At 46.5% G+C, this 20,545-nt stretch overlaps 1 protein-coding gene across 7 annotated transcripts in view; it reads right to left on the bottom strand.

The window, feature by feature from the left end:
* The window catches only part of Hectd4 (HECT domain E3 ubiquitin protein ligase 4), a 151,881-nt gene that overhangs the window by 84,870 nt on the left and 46,466 nt on the right, over window positions 1-20,545 (bottom strand). For all 7 annotated transcript variants that reach the window (XM_029477883.2, XM_029477884.2, XM_085837104.1 and 4 more), the window contains exons 7-11: window positions 19,536-19,706; window positions 10,784-10,976; window positions 6,485-6,643; window positions 3,188-3,301; window positions 2,463-2,603 (exon numbers count right to left, since the gene is read on the bottom strand). In XM_029477883.2, coding sequence (XP_029333743.2) covers window positions 2,463-2,603; window positions 3,188-3,301; window positions 6,485-6,643; window positions 10,784-10,976; window positions 19,536-19,706 — 778 coding nt within the window. The remainder of the gene's footprint in view (window positions 1-2,462; window positions 2,604-3,187; window positions 3,302-6,484; window positions 6,644-10,783; window positions 10,977-19,535; window positions 19,707-20,545) is intronic.

Genomic DNA, 20,545 nt, shown 5'->3' with positions numbered 1-20,545 from the left:
TGGCTACATAGTGAATGTGATTCCAGCCTGGAATACATGAGACTCTGCCTCAATTTTTTTTAATATTTATTTATTATTTATTTTATATGTAAGTACACTGTAGCTGTCTTCAGACATACCAGGAGGGGGCATCAGATGTCTTTTAGGATGGTTGTAAGCCACCATGTGGTTGCTGGGATTTGAACTCAGGACCTTTGGAACAGCAGTCAGTGCTCTTAACCGCTGAGCCATCTCTCCAGCCCCCACCCCCCGCCTCAATTTTTAATTGTGTAGTTCTTTATTAGAGTTTCTATTCACTTGTCATAGTCATCACACTTTTCTTCAAAATTTCCAAGACATTTTACGTTAGTTTTTATTTTTGTTTGTTTGTTTGTTTTTGTTTTTCAAGACAGGGTTTCTCTGTATAGCCCTGGCTGTCCTGGAACTCACTTTGTAGACCAGGGTGGCCTCGAACTCAGAAATCCTCCTGCCTCTGCCTCCCGAGTGCTGGGATTAAAGGCGTGCGCCACCACGCCCAGCTTAGTTTTTATTTTTTAACATATTTATAATGCTGCTATAAATCTATCTTCTAAAAAGCCAGTATCTCTAGTGTAGCTGGGCTTCTTTTCTTTAACCCCTTGTTTCACTATTGTTACTATTCTTGCGTCTGGTGTTAGGGATGGAAGCCAGGGTCTTGCTCCTTCTGACAGTCTGCTGTACACTGAGCCATACTCCCAGGTCTGGGTTTTATTTCAAGACTTGGTGACTTAACCAATAGTCAGAGGTGGCATCCCAACCTCTTGAGCTAGTAAGACTTTGATTCTATGTGGATCTGTTTGTAAGGATGGGTGTGTTGTGCCAGCTCTGGCAATTGTAAACTCTGCCCTGAGATATAACTTCCATCTGGCCCTCTGACAATGTTTTCAGTTTACATTTATCTAGACATGAGCATATAACAAGGGTCCTTCAGGGTCCCTTACTAAGGACACCATATGGAGGCCCTTGTAGAGATTCATCAAATTTCCAGATACTTTGCTGTTCTGTTGAGTCTGGTTTTCTCTCTCTGGTACCAAAGACAGTGGTGGTGCTGGTGTTGGTGCTGGTTTTGGTGGTAGTGGTGGTGTTGGTGGTGCTGCTGCTGCAGCTGCTCAGCCCCAAATCCATTCAGCCCTCAGGAAGCAAAGCTGCAGATTTCCCAATAGGCCCCACCCTGGCAGAATGGCTATCGAGACCAAGGCTGAATGGAGACTAGAGCAGCCTCAGTTAAAAACACCTCAGGCTTGCACTGCCTTAACCCAGCAGGCTGAGGGGACTGTGGAGGTGGTTGGTTGCTTAAGCTTTCACTCTGTAGCCTTGGTTGGACTAGAATGAACTATGTAGAGTAGGCTGGCCTCAAACTCACAGCGATCCGCTGCCTCTGCCTCCTGAATGTTGTTGCTGCTGCTGTTGTTATTTCTGTTGTTGTTTTTATTTTTTTAAAGAATTATTTAATGTATATGAGTACAATGTAGCTGTCTTCAGACATACCAGAAGAGGGCATTGGATGTCATTACAGATGGTTGTGAGCCATCATGTCATTGCTAGGAATTGAACTCAGGACCTTTGGAAGGACAGTCAGTGCTCTTAATCTTTGAGCCATCTCTTCAGCACTCTGTTGTTGTTGTTAAAGATTTATTTATTATTATATGTGAGTGCACTGTAGCTGTCTTCAGACATCCCAGAAGAGGGCATCAGATCTCATTATGGGTGGTTGTGAGCCACCATGTGGCTGCTGGGATTTAAACTCAGGACCTTCGGAAGAGCAGTCAGTGCTCTCTCCTGCTGAGCCATCTCCCCAGCCCCTGTAGTTATTTATAATATGGTGACTCCACTGACCAATTTCCAAAACCTGGATATAGATGGTTCTTACTTTGTTGATAATGTCTGTTTTAATAATACTTTACAGAGAGAGAATTTGCCTCCCGAGTGGAGTTATTCTCTTCCCCTTATCAAGACAGTTGCTCTTAATAATGTCAACACTGCCCAGCACAGCGGCCCACATCGTTAATCCCAGCACTTAGGGGGTTCTAGCCTGAGAACCAATAATCAATGTTGTGTTTTGGGTTTTGTTTTGAGGTAAGACCTCAGTCTGGCCCAGCTTAAACTAGAACTCACTCTGTAGCCCAGGGCAGTCTAGAATACAGAGCAGTCCTCCTCCTTGAGCCTGTCCCGTGCTGAGATTACACGAGGCCTCTCTAGCACCAGGAATTAAATTTTACATCTAAGTTTAGATTGTGGGAGGGAAATAGGGGTTTCTCTTTAGAACCCTACAAGTTCCTCAAACCTCCACTGAACTACATGCTTTCTCCTTCTACACGGCCAGCCTTCCCTGCCACAGACAACAGCAGGTTTCTCCTCAAATTCTAAGAAGGAAGCTGTCGCCATGTCCCCAGCTACCGCTGCTCCTCTAGTCTGTCATAGTTGGGTCTGAGCGTGCTGCTCACCTTTGGGCTCGGTGATGATATGGCTGACACCCAGTCTCTGGCACACGTAATGGAAGGCCTGGTTCCCAGGATTGCACCACTGGTCGATGTAGTCATTTGAGCAAGTCCATAGCATGTTGTTCATGGTATCATAACAGGCACCTGCAAACAACACGGCTCACACAGCTGCTGTGCCACTGCACACCCCAACACATATTTCCCACAACAGCCCAAAAGATCTACATGACAACAGACTAAATTGGGACTGAGCATAAAATCTAAACTTAATTTGTAGTTTTGCTCAGCTCCTGTGTGAGAAGGGACAGATCATCCATATGGTCTGTTCCTGGGACGGATGCACTCAGGTGGTTTTCATGAAAGGCCCACGAAACCATAGGAACAGGTAACAACCACGCACAATAATGAGTCAAAAGCCCCTCGGTGTGTTCCTTAGTAGTTGGGACAAAGAGCAAGCCAAATGTACAGCACCGGGTCATTTGCTACCATGTGTTCAGAGGAACACGTCTGTATGGAAAGGACTGTGATGGCATCGTTTTACAACCTAATATTCAGTGTCTTCAATGGCAGCTCACCTGACAAGTTTATACATGGGAGCTTGCACACTGAGTCCCTAAATTAAAGGGTACTAGCATTTCTCTCTTTTAAGGACACTGGAGTGCCACAGAGACTTGACAAGATTCTTCAAAATCAATCACTCAGGCTCCAAGGAAACAGGCATATCTTACCCAATCCTGGTACAAGAGCACCACGCCCCAGAGAGCTTCCAGCAGCATCTATGAGATCTGCACGACTTGCGAACTGGCCATCTGAGATGTTATACACCAAACTGGAGGCCAGGACTATGAAAACAGACAGCTATTTAATGATCCTGAAGACTACTCTTTAAAGTTTTCATTTTAGGCTCCTAATCAGACTTCTTTTGAAAATTCCTATTTTGTTGTTTTTTAGTGATAATAACAACAACAACAACAAAAAAAAACAGAAAATACACACAGATAGAAGACCCCTAAAAGCAATGTTGACCAAACGTCTTCATAACCTTGATATTAAACTGTTTCTGAGAGTGATTTAAAGCAGCAATGTTGACATGAAGGTGTTTTTCCATATTAGAAGGTCAAAAGAGAGAAAGCACAGAAGGAAGTCTTGAGTGGCAGTGCTTGTAGGAAGGATTTCAGCTGGCCTTGTCAGCCTTGCTATGAGGTCGCTCTCCCTCCTGGCTCTCGCTGTCCCTCTTACAGACACACAGGAGAACGGGGCAGTGAAGAGGACAGGCTGTAGGGTAGGGGTTTGCATTCTGGCTCTACCTCTTCTCCATGGCATGGGGGTGTTACTAACCTTGCAGGTTTCTCACTTGCAAAGCAGAGATAATATAAAGTGCTGTGCTGGACAGCTGTATGTCAACGTGACACATGTTATAGCCATCTGAGAGACAGGAGTGTCAACTGAGAAAATGCCTCCAAGAGGTCAGACTGGAGGCAAGCCTGTAAGGTATGCCCACTATGAATAGTGACATTCCTGGGCTGGTGGTCCTGGATCCCATAAAAAAGCAGCACCCCTGCACGGCCTCTGCTTCGGGTTCAGCCTCTGGGTTCCTGCCCTGCTTGAGTTCCAGCTGTGACTTCCTTCAGTGATGGACCACAATGTGGAAGTATGAAATACAGCTCTTCCTTCCCAAGCTTGCTTTTGGACATGGTGTTTCATCATAACAGTAACAATCCTAACTAGGAGAGGTCCTTACCTCATGGCTGCCATGCACTCCCATGAGTGTTGGTTACTACTGCTGACATCACACCCACCCTGTTTGCTTGAGTTTCACCATGATGCCCAGGCTAGCCTCAGACGCCTGGTTCTCCTGCTCAGCTCCCCAGATGCTGACATTACAGGTGTGAGGCACCATTTTCTCTCTCTCTCTTGTTGTGGTCTTTCCTTCGCAGTCTGGCCGCAAAGTCACTAAGTAGCTATGACTCTCCATCCTCCCAAGTACTAAGGCAGTGGTTCTCAACCTGTGGGTCACAACCCTCTGGGGGTGGACTGACCCTTTCACAGGGGTCATATATCAGATATCCTATATATAAGATATTTACATTACAATTCATAACAATAGCAAAATTACAGTTACTAAGTAGCAACAAAATAATTTTATGATTGGGGGGGTCACCACAACATGAAGAACTATACTAAAGGGTCCCGGCATCGTTAGGAAGGCTGAGAACCCTGTACTAAGGTTTATGGGTGTGCTCCACCATTCATGGCTCCTTTCTTCCTTCTCCACAGTCTTAGGACCTCTTATGTTTCTCTCCTTTTCTTCCTCCCCATCATAGCAGTGGGAACTATACGATTTCTAGACTAAACTATACTATCTAGTTCTCCTTCTACCCATGAAGATAAAACTTGGGGCCTTGGACATACTAGGTAAATATTACACTGAGATGTGCCCCCAGCCCTCCTCTTATATTTCCTTCGGTTCTATCTCACAAAGTGACCTTGCTCACCACATCTCTTCTCCAGTGTGCTTTATCACAGGAGCCCCTCCCTCCCTCCCCTGCCCGCACAAAGATAACTGCCTATTTCTCACCACTCCAACTTGAGAGCCCAAGAAGCCTCTCCTTTCTGTCCCACTCCACGAAGATATCTACACTCACGGTCTGTAACATGTATACCTGCCCCCTCTTTCTTTTTTTTTTTTTTTTTTTTTTTTTTTGGTTTTTCGAGACAGGGTTTCTCTGTGTAGCCCTGGCTGTCCTGGAACTCACTTTGTAGACCAGGCTGGCCTCGAACTCAGAAATCCGCCTGCCTCTGCCTCCCAAGTGCTGGGATTAAAGGCGTGCGCCACCACGCCCGGCTTTGCCCCCTCTTTCTAACAGTGAGGAAGTATTAATGACCATTTCTAGTCGTCATAGACACCATCACTCCTCAGAATTCCTGAAGGCAAGCTCAGGTGCCTTCAACTACCTAGCAACCCCATGGTCTAAGGGCAAAGCCAGGCGTCTCCTCATGCTGATGCCCATGGTGACCAACATGGAGCAGGCCACAGAAGGAAGCATTTCACGCATCAACCACATTCTCATGGTAACGGTCTGCCAAGAGCTGTTCTAATCAAATGAGCCTGAATTCCAGTCAGTGAACAGCTATGCTAACGAGACCAATGGAACGCTGGGAACAGTCATGGTGACCCACACCTATAATCCCAAAACTGAAGAAGCAGAAACAGGTGGATTACTGCGAGTTTGAGACCAGATATGGCTACATGGTAAGACAATGCAGGAAAAAATAAAACCAAGTTTAAAAAGTTACATTTTGAGGGCTGGGCAATAGCTCCGGGCAAGAACGGCAGAACACGTGGCCTGGGTGCCATTCTCAGCACCACATAAATTAATAGATCTTCAGCCCATAACTTATCAACCATTATTATTTTGTGTTATCAGAGAGCAACTGTAACAGAGTACATTTAAAACAAGAAATAAGAATGCTTTCTATTTCAAAGTTAGAGACTGTGGTGGTGTGCATTGGCTCATGCGTTTGAACACTCAGTCCTCAGTTTGGAGAAAGTAAGAGGAGGTACAGCCCTTCAGGAGGAAAGACGGCATTGGGGCAGGCTTGGAGAGCTGCAAGGCAGCCACACTCCCACTTCATTCTCTCTGCTTCGTGCTTGAGATGAAAAATGTGACTTTCTGAGCGGGCTGTAGTGGGCACATCTTTAATCCCAGCATTCAGGAGACAGAAGCAGAGGCAGGCAGATAACTGGAAGTTCAAGGCTAGCCTGGTCTATGGACAGAGTTCCAGGACAGCCAAGGTTATAGACAGACCTTGTCTCAAAAACAAAATAAAACAAAACCAAACCATGTGATTTCTTGGCTTCCTGCTCTGCTGCCATACCTCCCCTTCCAAGGCAGACCCTTAGAGCCTTAGAACTAAACCCTCTCTTCCTTAAGTAGCCTCGGTCATGGTGTTGATCATAGCAGCAGAAGAGTGACGACTGCAGAGATACATCAGAAGAAGCATTCCAAATAAAACATACTTACTCTTTAAAGATGACAGACCACTTGTTCCACCAAAGAGAGAGCGGGTGGCAGAGCTGCCTGACCCTCCTGGAGGTGGCACCAGCATCACCAAGTACGTGCCACAGGTGTACATGGGCGTCTTCCGCAGCATTTTCAGAGGAAGGCCACAGCTAGTATTTGCTGGAGAAGGAAAGAAAATGCTTACTGAAAGCCTTTCACATTCTTATGAACGGGATTATAAATTGGCTTGGCTATAATGAGGAGTCCAAACTGAAACAAAGACAGGCTACAACTAGGCAGAGGGGGTTAGAGAGATGGCTCAGTGATTATGAGCACTGACTGCTTCTCCCGAGGACCCACAGGGCTCTGATTCCCAGCCCCTACATGGCAGCTCACAACTGACTCTAGTTCAGGGGATCGGAATCCCTCATCTAACCTCCGAGGGTACTAGGCACACAAGTGTTGCACAGACATAAATGTAGGCAAAGCACACACATACGTGATATAAAATAAATATAAAAAGATTAAGCAGAAAGAGCAAGAATTATCTTCTGACCCCCAAGTCTCCTTCCTATGGGATGGTCTGACTGTCCTCAAGTTGTTCCCAATGGCCAGTATGCCTAAGGGCCCGAAAAATTTTTCCAAAAGAATAAAGGCTCAGTTGGAATAAATCTCAAAACAGAATCCCTACTGTTTGAGCTTTAACTGGGAATTGATACCCTATTTTAGTTGTTTTTCATCTTATAAAAAAAAACAATTTTTGAAACAATATATCACTGGCTGGCCTGGCACTTACAGATAACCACCTGACTCTGGTCCCAGAGTGCCCAGCTTAAGGCTAATCCTTGATAAGTCTGTGACTTTACAGTCATTGCAAACAGCTCTTATCACAGCATCAACCAAGTCTTCCAGCTGCCCGGGCTTTCAGCGTCTCTCTCACAGGGGAATTTTAAATCCACATAGCTTACAGTGATCCATAGCACACACACTTGTATTCTGAGGGTCAGTGACAGAAGATACAGAATAATGTCTACTCAGGAGGTGTGAGATGCACACCACCTCCCCAGTTCCTGGCACTGAAGTGTAGAGCAGGTGAGCTCAGAGAGGGCCAACCAAGTTAGCGGGAAGTCCACCAGAGCTTTGGGAAGCTGTCAGGCTATAAAACATGTCGAATTGTTCAAGGTCTCACAAACAGAAAACCATTCTCGGGGAATTAGGTTAAAAGAATATGCAAAATGAAATCTTTCTCTTTTTTAGTTTGCCCACAGAAACGAGAAGGCACTGGCTTGCTGGACCTGGAGTGACAGGTGGCTGTGAGCAGCTAGGAACCCAACTCTAGTACTGTGCAAGAGCAGCATGGAAACCTACTCGCTCTGATATTGTGAATGCTTCTATTTCAAACAGCTCCATTTAAAAAACAAAACAAAACAAAACAACATAAGCCCTCAACAAATATGTTCTTCCTTCAGGACATCAATTTCTGGGATAACAAAAATCCATAAAGTTATGAGTGAGTAGAAAACTTCAGCGGCTTCATAGTCTAATGTTCGCTAAGAGGTTCTCACAGACTGACTAACTGTCAAGTAGTATGTTTTAGTTTATCACAAAATAGAACTTTACATTTTAAAAATTACTTTTATTTCTATTATTTATTGATTGTGGGATATACATATATATTTGCATATGTATGTATCAAGTGTGTAAATGAATGGGTGTAGAGGCCTGAGGTCAACTTCAGGTGACATTACTAAGGAGTCGTCAACTTTATTTTTTTGTTTCTGTTTTGAGGGAAGTTCTCACTTTGTTGCCCTAGCTGGCCTGGAACTATGTAGACCATGTTGGCTTGAATCCATAGAGATCCAGACCCCTAGTTCTGAGAGTACAAGCATGCACCACCATACCCAGCTTTTTTTCCTTGTATGCTAGGGATTGAATTCAGGTCCTCATTCTTGCTTGGCACGACTTTAGCAACTAAGCTATCTGCCTAGCTCCAAAGCTTCAGACTTTGTGAATATTTAATTAATTTTCACAGATCCATGTAGATCAGAGCTAGTAGGTTTTCAGTGTACAACATCATGTTAAATGAATACAAAAATTCATATAAAGGTACAACAAAGTCACAGTCTGAATAAATATACCAGTTTTCACAAAAATCTAAATGTATTCTGTTGCAGTTTTGTGTGTGTGTGTGATTTTGAGGCAGGATAGAGTCTTTCTGTAGCTGGGGCTGGCCTCAGACACACAGCAATCCTTCTGCTTCTTTCCTCCAAGTGCTGGGATCACAGGACTGAGTCAGCACACCCTGCTAAAAATGCTCAACATACTATCACCTTTTAAGGTCTTTAAAACAAACAAAACAAAAACCAAACAAACAAAAAACAACTATATACAGTTTTTGGGGTTCAAGGGATCGATTAATATCTCTCTCTCTCACACACACACACACACACACACACACACACACACACTGCCGGAGACACGGCCATTGTTGATTTTCCAGAAGATCCAGGTTCAATTCCAATACCCTCATGGTGGGTACTGGAACATCTGTAATTCCAGTCCCTGGAGATCTAACACTCTCTCCTGGCCTCCAGAGGAACCAAGTGTGATAAACAGAAATAAAAATAAAACACATGCTGGGCATGGTGGCACACGCCTTTAATCCCAGCACTCGGGAGGCAGAGGCAGGCGGATTTCTGAGTTCGAGGCCAGCCTGGTCTACAGAGTGAGTTCCAGGACAGCCAGGGCTATACAGAGAAACCCTGTCTCGAAAAACCAAAAAATAAATAAATAAATAAATAAATAAATAAATAAATAAATAAATAAATAAAACACACACGCACACAGCTCTAGCTGCTGGGCACGGTAGTATACTCCTATGCGCCCTACTCAGATGGTAGAGACAGGGACCTAGAGTTTGAGGCCATCCTTGACTACATGAGATCTTGGTGGACGGTTGCTGTAGAGGCAGGAGACAGGTTGTTCTTTTTCTTTTTCTGTTTTCTTTCTTTAGAGAAAGAAGATTTAATAAATATACTGAAAGGCATACAGTGAGAATGGAGGTATAAATACAGATGAAGATTTTAGCCTGTCTGAAAGTGTTTACTTTCTGAGCTGTGCTCCTTACACTTGTTTGTTTGTTTGTTTGTTTGTTTGTTTTCTGTGTGTCTGTGTGGTGCATATGTTTATGTATGTGTGTGTGTGTGTTGTGTGTGTGTGGTCTGTTTATATGGTGTCTATGTGTATGTTGTTTATGTGCATGTGTGCGAGTGTGTGTTTATGTGTATGCGGATGTTTGCATATGAAGGGCAGAAAACAACTCTGTGGAGTCAGTTCTCTGCTTTCCCTTTCCATGGTCCCAATCGCCACACTCAGGTCACCAGCCTGACCACAAGTACTTTTACCCAGTGAGCCATCTTGCCAACTCCAAAAACATTCACTTACAATAAAAAAAGAACTGTTCTGTGCAAACTATCTCCTTTAACTTGAATGGACTAATCCAGGCTAAAGTATTCACACTGACACCACAGAGGCCCATGGCAACAATGTCCATTTGGGGGGAGCGGGGGAAGGAGTTCGAGACAGGGTTTCTCTGTTTAGCCCTGGCTGTCCTGGAACTCACTTTGTAGACCAGGCTGGCCTCGAACTCAGAAATCCGCCTGCCTCTGCCTCCCGAGTGCTGAGATTAAAGGCATGAGCCACCATGTCCTTACATTCTAACACACAGTAAGTATTTACTGGGCAGCTTCATAGAAGTTCACCATAAGAGCTTTTCCTCCTAGTATTTTAAACAGTGGGAGGATTAACAAAAAAACATCAAATCCAATTTTAGCTCAGATCCAGAATCTTTTTTTTTTTTTTTTTTTTTTTTTGGTTTTTTCGAGACAGGGTTTCTCTGTATAGCCCTGGCTGTCCTGGAACTCACTTTGTAGACCAGGCTGGCCTCGAACTCAGAAATCCGCCTGCCTCTGCCTCCTGAGTGCTGGGATTAAAGGCGTGCGCCACCACGCCCGGCCAGAATCTTTTTGTATTTTTTTTTTTTTTGAGAGCATGGGGAGTTTGGGATGATCTCACAGTGTAGGCTGGCCTCCAATTCATGATCCCTCTGCCTCACCTTCCTAAGTGCTAGGACTGTGTTGTGTACTGCTGTAGCTAGCTGCATTTTTCTGCACACCTTCCCTGACAGTGATGGCGGAGAGAGCTCCAGGAAGGGAGAGCTGCCCAGGGCTCCACGGTGCCCATAGCCCAGAGGCGCAGGGGAGGTGAGCTGGGCACTTTGCAGCGCCTGCGTGTGCAGGTGGTCAGGAAGAGACAACCCACCTGCTTGATCCTCCTTCAGCGTGTTGGAGATGGTGGAGCCAGTCAGGGCTGCAAGAGTCGCCGATGGAGAGGCTCTGTACCGAGACAGTCTGCTCAGGAGCATCTCGTTAATGCTTTTAGCAGACTCACCCTCTTTTCTCATTAGGATTGTGCGTTCCTGAAGCGGGTTGGCTACAAATACCCCATTTTCCACCTGATATTTAAAGAAAAAAGAGGGCCTGAGATAATACTTCCATTCAGTCAGCAGGTATCTTGAGACTACGTCTGTGACCTGGGTGTTTACAAAGCGTTTCCCATCCACCTGAGCAAACACATCTCACCATATAGACCACTCCCATGCTCCAGAGATGCTGCTTCAGGCAGGGAAGGCTAAACTCAATCTCAGAGCTGTCATCTTTCATGGCAGCCCATAATCAAAGTGAAATCAGCCAACATTAATACAATCTGCAAAACATTGTTTATAGAAACAAGTATCGAGTCCCATAGGTCACTGCTCACTAATGAGGAGCCTTCTGACAGGTACACGGAAGGCAGGGGAGGACAAACCCACGAGTCTGTGATCTGCTGCCGAGGACTACTGTGAGGCTAATGTGTTTTGGAAACCTAACTAGTTCTAATACTGAAACACTCTTCCTGCAGTAGCCAGCTGCCTGGCCATGGCAGAGGAGTCCTGGAACAAGACAGCCTGGCTAAAACACCCTCCAAGCTTCAAGTGCGCCCCGGTGGGGCACAGAGTTCTCTCACTCAGCACTGATGCTTCCAAGTCTCCCAACAACCCGGAGTCTGACTCGAAGCACAGCACCTGCTTGCTTTCCTTCCCTGCCTTTTTTCCTTCCCTCCACCTTTCTTTTCCACTTTTGAGTTGGGATCTCATGTAATCCAGGAGGGCCTCAAGTTCATATGCAGCCAAAGCTGGCCTTGAACTCCTGCTGCTCTGACTTCCAGCACTGGGATTACAGAGCTGCACATGAGGTGTCTGCCTTCTTTTCTCAAAACCTTCCCTAGCCTACCTTACTGTTAAAGGTTCAGGGTATTGCCCAGAACGTTTCTCTTCCTTGTTTTCTCTCTTTTTTTTTTTTTTTTTTTTGGTTTTTCGAGACAGGGTTTCTCTGTGTAGCCCTGGCTGTCCTGGAACTCACTCTGTAGACCAGGCTGGCCTCGAACTCAGAAATCCGCCTGCCTCTGCCTCCCGAGTGCTGGGATTAAAGGCGTGCGCCACCATGCCCGGCTTGTTTTCTCTCTTAACTCAAGGCCCAGACCCTGAGGTTCCCCGTCGGCAACTTCCTAAGAAGCAGCATGTTACACAGGCACTTGAGATTACCTCCGGGTCCTGGCTCCTCTCTACTGTCCTCTTCCTCTCTGTTCTGACAACCTTCTCTGTTCTTAAACATAGAACAGTCTGCTTCAACTCACTGCCAAATGACTCAGATCTGGGCTGGTGAGGCGGCTCAGAAAGTAAAGGTCCTTGCTGCCACACCTGATGACACACGGTGGAAGGAAACCCATGGCCACAAGTTGTCCCACGGCCTCCATACACACAACAGCATGTGTGCATGTTCATGTGTGTGTTAGAATGCATTTATAAAACAATGATCTAAGAATGTTGCTCTATCTCAGGAGGCCTGTATAACCAATGCTTCTGCAAACCTAGACTCCTGGACATGGAGGGCCTCAGAAATCCATCCCAGCAGGGAGGACAGCAAGCCTGGCCTGCTGCTCCGGCCCTTAAAGAAATGAGGGTGCCAGGGACTAAGTCTTTAGAAGCCCAAAGAAAGCAAAGCCAGGGTCCAGTAGGAAAGGCTGGTGGTATACAAATGGCAAGAGAAGACACAACTGAGAAGTATAGTCCAAAAATCATGGGACTCCCCCCACCCCCCGAACTGCGGCTCTGCTCCCACACCCTCTGCTTCTGACTCCTCCTAGGTTTACCTCTTAACTCTACCTCAAATGAGCAGAACTCTGGACAGCCCACTGCAGCCTAAAGACTGAGACACCGCTCTGCCTTGCCCTTGACTCCCTTGCGGGTGGCCTTGGCCACAGCCCTCTGGAGCCCCTGTTTTTGTCCATGGCATCTGCTTACTCTGGCTTGTGTTTGTGAGCACTTACTTTGCATTAGTAAGCAGAGCCCAGGGACACTGCCCCCTCCTCTCCTGCCTCCTAGCTCCACACCTCTGCTCCCAGAAGTCATTGCCTTTGGCGTCCAAGATATCAGCTGGCACATTGTGACCGTCTAGGGCTAGCCCATTCCCCTCCTCAGACCTTAGTCACCAACTCAGTCCCTGACTAGCAGCCAGCTTCCCACCATCCCCAACTGAGCACACTACACCACTGTTTAGCCTCTGCGCATACTCACCTTTCTGAAACGACCACACAATAACTCATTCATGCCTGCCGTTGAATGCCAGGTGCCTGAGAGGAGCCTGCCTCCAGCCTTGGTCATACAACACCCCAGCACTAAGAAGGCATTCCCCATAGGTCCTCCCTCAAACACCTCTGTGGTAACACCCCATTTTCTCTACTACATCTGCCTTAAGCCATGTCTCCCAGTCTCATTGCTCTCACCCCTGCCTTGCATTTCTACTTAAGTCCCTCTTTGCCCCTAAAATTTAACACACCCCCTCCTACCTGCATTGTTCTACCCAAACCCCATGCTCTATTTATGCTACACAACTCTAAATATAACTCTGTAAAAGCATCCCAGACAAAAATCAATCCCCTTAAGCTGGTGTTCAAAAGCATTATCCATCTGGCCCTCAGAGGAATCAATAGCTAATGTAAAACAGTCTCTCAGTACATGCAGTGCTTTGCAAACTGAGACGACAAAGCATCAGTGACCAGCAAGGAAAAGCAGAGTTAGGGCACAAGGACTTAATTGGCAGATCCTTAAGTGTAGGGGGCGACTGCACTCTGGGCTAAGCAACCACCGTCTTGGAGAGTTCAGCTGTACACCCTTGCAGAAAGGGTTATCCCTTGGTTTGTTAACTAATCTCTCACGGAGGAGTTGGGAAGGGCAGATACCCTCACTTGAGTATCTAGCCACTCCACCTGTTGTATGCATCTCGGCCTCAACTGCTCCTGGGCCTGAGGAAGGGCTACAGTGAAGAGACTCGGAGGAGATAGGGGACGGGTCTCCTGTATAGTCTGTAAGGAAGCCTATGCCCTCACTGGTTCCTGGCATGGCCGGTTAGCAATTCTTAGCCAGGCAGCTCAGGGAGGTGAATGGCTGCTGACCTCAAAAAATGGCACAGCTGGGAGGAGCCTTAGTGAGTTAGCAGTGACTTGGGGGCTTCCCCAGGCCAGGACACACTGCCACCTTGTAAATCTGTCACACACACCAACCAACAACCATTCTAAAACATGAATAAATCTCAAGCTGGAGAGATGCCTCGGTGGGTAAGAGCACTTGGTTGCCGTCATCTAGGGTGGCTCACAACTGTCTTTAACTCTAGCTCCAAGGATCTGGTGCCCCTGGCCTCTGTGGGTGCTGAATCCTCAGCTGCTTCTGCCTGGCCATCCCACACAGTGTCCCAGCCTTCCTCCTCCTGGATGCCGCACTGGCCTACTGCTGCAGGCTGTTACTTTCTGTCCCCTCTTTACACACTACAACCGTCTGCAGTTTTCAGGAATGTCTAGATGTAGCATCGAGATGCCAGGTCCCAAGACTTCCTTTAGTCCCAAGCAAACCACGCAGCCTACTGCTAGGAAGGGCCCCAGCAGCCGCCTACGGCAAGGAGACCCTGGTTTCTCCCACTGCCCAACTTTTCCCAAACATTTAGCACCAGCTGCATTTATGGTTTTATTCTCTTTTTCTTGATTAGCTCCCATGTTCCTACACAAACCCAGAGAAATACAGTAATTACTCATTTAAAACTGAATTAAGATCCAGGCCTGAGCCAGGCATGATGGCTCACACCTTTAATCCCAGCACTCGGGAGGCAGAGGCAGGCAGATTTCTGAGTTCAAGGCCAGCCTGGTCTACAAAGTGAGTTCCAGGACAGCCAGGGCTATACAGAGAAACCCTGTCTCGAAAAAAAAAAAAAAAAAAAAAAAAAAAAAGAACCAGGCCTGGTAGCAAATGCTTTGAATCCAGCACTCTGGTAGCAGAGGCAGGTCTGGTCTCCATAGAAGGACCCTGCTTCAGAAAAAGGAAACAAAAAGCTTGGGTGACTAAAGGAGGGCAGCTTAGGGAGAAGGGGAAGAGAGCCAGGATGTGAGAGATGACAGGATCAAGTTAACACTGAGTCCCAGTGTGTGAAGCTGCACTTACAGGAGCTGGAGCCACCCAGGGCAAAAGCACCAGGCCCTAAGGAGAGCTCTGGAGGTAAGCACAGAGACAGGGGCGCCCAGCGGGGCCCAGCAGGCTGTTCTGCAGCCTCAAAGGTCCAGAGTTTCTGGAGGCTGCACCCTGAGCAGGGTGATCTATCCTGTGTTCCCACACAGCTGTGCTCTCTCCCACTCTGAACTTGACCATGTGACTGTTGCACATTAGCACGAGGCTCACAGGAGCTTGGTGAGTACTCCACTCCCTGAAGAACTCCCCTCTGCTTCAGACTGGACTACTGGGCAGTGGTGGGGTGTCCTGGGGATGAGAGGCCACCTTCAATGTCACAGGCCAGTCAAGCTCCCAGCAGAGGGGAGCTGCCTGTGACCACACATCACCACTGCTAGAAGTCTCTTGATTGGGACAGTCAGCTATGCAGGATGCCCTCCGCATTCGCTCAACCTTCTCCCCTGTGCACTCCTTCCTTCCTTCCTTCCTTCCTTCCTTCCTTCCTTCCTTCCTTCCTTCTTTCCTCCCTCCCTCCCTCCCTCCCTTCCTCCTTTCTGTGTGTGCTGGTTAGTTTTATTGTCAACCTGACACAGCTAGGTCACCTTGGAAGAGAACACCTTGAACTGAGAAAATGTCCCCAGAAGATAAAACTGACCTGTAGGTATTTTCTTCCTTCCCTTCCCTCCCTCCCTCCCTCCCCTCCCCTCTAAGGTTTTGTGTTCCTGGGTGACTTTTTTAGACTGTGTCTTACTATTTACCCTAACTGTCTTAGAACTCACTACATAGACCAAGCTGGCCTCAGATTTACAGAGGTTGCTTGCCTTGGCCTCCTAGAGTGCTGGGAGTAAAGGTGAGCGCAAACATAACCAGGCTCAAATTATCTGAGTGATGTGGGAGGGCACAGCACACTGTGGGTGGAGACACCCCTGGGCAGGCAATCCTGGACTGTATAAGAAAGCAGGCTGACAGCCAGGCAATGGTGGTGCACGCCTTTAACACCAGCACTTGGGAGGCAGAGGCAGGTGGATTTCTGAGTTCGAGGCCAGCCTGGTCTACAAAGTGAGTTCCATACAGGACAGCAAGGGCTACACAGAGAAACCCTGTCTCGAAAAACCAAAAAGAAAGAAAAGAAAGAAAGAAAGAAAGAAAGAAAGAAAGAAAGAAAGAAAGAAAGAAAGAAAGAAAGAAAGAAAGAAAGAAAGAAAGCTGACACAGAGACTGAACCAACAACAGGGAGCCTGCATGGGACTGGCCTAGGCCCTCAGCATAAGCTTGGTCTTCTTGTGGGACTCCTGACAGTAGGAGCAGGGGCTGTCTCTGACTCTGCAGGCTTTGGGGATCCTTTTCCTCCTACTGGGTTGCCTCATCCAGCCTTAATACGAGTGAGAGGAGGTGCCTAGGCTTATGGCAGCTTGCTATGCCATGTTTGCTTGCCCGTCCTTTCCTGAAGATAAAAGAACAAGGAGTAGATGGATATAGGGGGAAGGGAATAGGGGACAGAGGAGAAGTGGGGGCGGGGGGACTAGAAGGAGAGGAAGGAAGAGAAACTTTGGTCAGAATGTAAAATAAATAAATAATAATCTTTTAAAATAAATTTTAAAAAATGAAAGAAAGCAAACAGGCTGACCAAGCAGTGGAGAGCAAGGCAGGAAGCAGCTTTCCTCTGTAGGGTCTGTGTCAGCTCTGCCTCCAGGTTCCTGCCTTAAGTTCCTGCCCTGACTTCCTGGCATGATGGACTATAAGTTGGTTTTGGAAAGTGTTATTACAGCAATAGAACCTAACTAAAACAGTGTGTGTGTGTGTGTGTGTGTGTGTGTGTGTGTGTGTGTGTGTATGTGTGTGTACTTGCATCAGAGTACTTGTTGAAGGTCAGTGGACTATTTATAGAAGTGACTCTCCCCTTCACCACAGGGGCAGTGGGGACTGAACACAGGTAACTGGGCATGGTACCATGTTCCCTTACCTGCTGCTGAGTCATCTCTGGCCCCTGCACTCCGTTTATTTAGATCATAAAGCTAACTATCTTCCTATACTGGTTAGTTACTTAGTAATCATAAAGGGCATGTCATGATAAGGTATTCTGAAAGACCATCCGGTTAGTTAGGCCCTGCTGACAGCAGACTCCTGTGAATTATGCACCTGAGCTCCTTGGACAGGCTCCGGCTGAGAAGCTGCCTGAGTGCCTGCAGGAGAAAGCCACATGTCAAATGAGGGAAGAGGAGTCAGCGTGGAGGGGAGGGAGGGTCTCAGAAACATGCTGTGGCGCATGACAGCTAGGGTGATGGGCACATAAGACTAGGAAGAAAGAGTGACCAGAAGTGCCTGCCTTTGCAGGGAAGGGTCAACAGTTTCTGTAATAGTGTTAAAATCAACCACTGCACAGAGCTACAAGCTCAAGTAAGAAAAGGCTGTTTGACCACCTAACAGCCAAAGGTAAGCCACTTCTGCACTGGGAAAGGTTATGCGGTGGTGTGGTATGCATGCCTCGAGAAGGTTCAGGAAAGGACAGAAAGCCAGAAACAGTGGTGCACGCCTTTGATGCCAGTACTCAGGGAACAGAGGCAGGCAGACCTCGGGACACTTGAGGACAGCCAGGGCTAGTGCAGTTGTTTGAATAGGCATGGCCCCCATGGACTCATGTGTTTGAATGCTTAGCCCACAGAGAGGGGCACTATTATGAGGTGTGGCCCTGTTGAAATAGGTGTGGTCTTTTTCTTTTGGAAGAAGTGTGTCACCATGGAGGTAGACTCTGAAGTCTCGTAGGTTCAAGCTATGCCCAATGTGACATACAGTCTCCTCCTGCTGCCTGAGGATCAAGTTGTAGAACTCTCAGCATCTCCCTGCACGCTGATACGCTTCCTACCATGACAATAATGAACTAAAATTCTGAAACTGTAAGCCAGTCCCAATTCCAATTAAATGTTTTCCTTTATAAGAGCTGCCCTGGTCATGGTGTCTCTTTATAGCAATGAAACCCTAACTAAGATAGTGAGACCCTGTCTCAAAGACAAAAAAGAAAGGAAAGAAGGAAGAAAGGAGCTAGCCAGGCCTAGTGGCTCAGCTCCTAATCCCAGCACTCAAGTTAGGAAGATCAAGAGTCTAAGGCAGAACCTGCAAGATGCCTCGGCAGGTGTAGGTGCTGCCAAGTGAGTCCCAGTGGAAGGAACGAGATGAAGTCACAAAGTCCTCAGGTGATTTGTTTGAGTAGGACCCCAAATGATTCAAAGGCCTCCTTTCAACCTGAAGCAGACCCCTCTCCTGCATTTGCTTCCTGCTGCAGCAAGGCTATTTGAGCTGTCACATCCCCTCCATCCGGCCAGATACCTAAGAACAGCCATGTGTTGTCTTCACACTTGGAGAATCATTTTCCTATGGGTTATGAAAACACATCTCTACTTTTGCACCAAGAAACCTACTAACTAGGCTATTTTTTTCCTTAATTCCTCACCCACCTTTATGTGTGTATGTTTTATTTCTAGACACTTCAGAATTCTCACTTTATTCTAAGTAATTTAAAATTTCACAGTAACGTACCATGGTGTGGACATTTTCTATTCTTGTGTCAGATATCTTTTAATCTAACTAATTTATTCTGAAATCTCTTGTGTTTCACTTGCATGTATGTCTATGCACCATGTCTGTGAAGTGCCCATGGAGGCCAGATGAGGGCACTGGATCCCCTAGAACTGGAGTCACACATGTTTGTGAGCTGCCATGTAGGCACTGGGAGGAGCAGGCAGTGCTCTCAACCACTGAGCCATCTCTCCAGGCCCCTCTTCTTTCTTCCTCTTTTAGTCATTGCCTTGCTGTGCAGCACAAGTCATCTTTAAACTCATTATGTAGCACAGGCTGGCCTCAAATAGACACTCCTCTGGTTCCAGCCTTCTGGAAACCATCACACCTGGCTTTGCCAAGTTCTTTATCTAGCAAACTACACTGGTTCCCTCACGGCCTGAAATCATCATTTATCTTCTCAGTTGCTTATGGGTAATCTTTTATTTCTCCACTACCATCACCCCTAACCGCTCAACCGCCCTGCACCAGGACTCAAGCTCCACTGGATCAGCAGCGGACCTCCCGTGGCCATCGCTATGTTCCACCCGCAGGGTAGAACACTATTTGCTCAGTGAGTACTCAGCTGACATCCACTGTCTCCTCATAGCTCCAACTGTAACTTCCCAGGTGCTCACTTCTGTCTGGGGGGCCGTCTTGATATTTCAGTTATACCCACACACATTTCTGCTAAGACCATCCACTGCAATGCACGCAGTAAGGTTACCTCCTCTCATGCAAGATGAGCCTTCAAAAAGCTAGACTGCACTGACCCCACACAGCCCTAAAGCAGCAGCCTCCAAGGGCATGCAAGAGGAAAACGGTGCAGAGGAGACTGAGCACTTTAAGTGGCAGGTTCTTTGTATATAGACCTGAAAGGAAAGCAAACAGAAACACTTCTGCAGTGATACACAATGAATTCAAACTTACCACAAGTTCAAAAATGTCCATGAAGACAGAATGTCCCTTTGGGGTTTTCTCATTTAAACTGGCAGGGGACCAGATCCAGTAGAAGTAAGTGCCATCTGAGGAAAGGTGCACAGTGCTCATGGTGCTGCCCACAGGAAGGGGGCTGGTGGGCATGGGCACTGTCTGGCACACCTGATTAGGAAAAAGGCCCTTCATTAGAGGGATGCAGAGATTCTTTTTGTTTGTTTGGTTGTTTAGCTTGGTTTTTTTCAAGACAGATGTGGCTATCTGGGAACTCACTCTGTAGACCCAGTTGGCTTTTGAACTCACAGAAATCCACCTGCCTCTGCTTCCCCAGTGCATGAGTATGCCTAGCACAGGACAAAAAAATTCTAATTTGATGTGTCATCTCACTGACACTTTAAAGTCGAAAAGGAAAATTTATTAGGTTCCTTATCAAAATAAAACTGTTATTTATATCTAAGAATAACACATAAAATTATATGGGAGGAACATAAAAGTTCAAAAAATAGACTGTAAAATAAACATCAATAGCCAAACAATAAAGGAAAATGGACATTAACTCAAGTTATACTGTGATAGAAAAATATTTACTAAGTTTTTTAAATCTGCTCTACATGGATATTCCAACATTGAGAACGAGATTTTAAAAAACAGGCATGGAGTACATGCTTGTAATCTCAGCACCAAAAGCATGAAGGTAGGACCAGAAATTTAAGCTCATCTGTGGCTATACAATGAGTTCAAGGCTAGCCTGGGTTACATGAGATTGTCTTGGGGGAAGAATATATTTAAGCCACATGTGGTGGCACACTCCTATTAATCCAGCAACTTAAAAGGCTAAGGCAAGGGCTGGAGAGATGGCTCAGCGGTTAAGAGCACTGACTCCTCTTCCAGAGGTCCTGAGTTCAATTCCCAGCAACCACATAGTGGCTCACAACCATCTGTAATGGGATCTGATGCCCTCTTCTGGTGTGTCTGAAGACAGTACAGTGTACTACACTGTATAC

This window comes from Mus caroli, unplaced genomic scaffold, assembly GCF_978045245.1.
Source record: "Mus caroli unplaced genomic scaffold, Mus_caroli_1 scaffold_4, whole genome shotgun sequence".
NCBI classification, from domain to species: domain Eukaryota; kingdom Metazoa; phylum Chordata; class Mammalia; order Rodentia; family Muridae; genus Mus; species Mus caroli.
The sequence above is the reverse complement of the archived record's forward strand: the minus strand, read 5'-3'. Positions and strand labels throughout refer to the sequence as shown.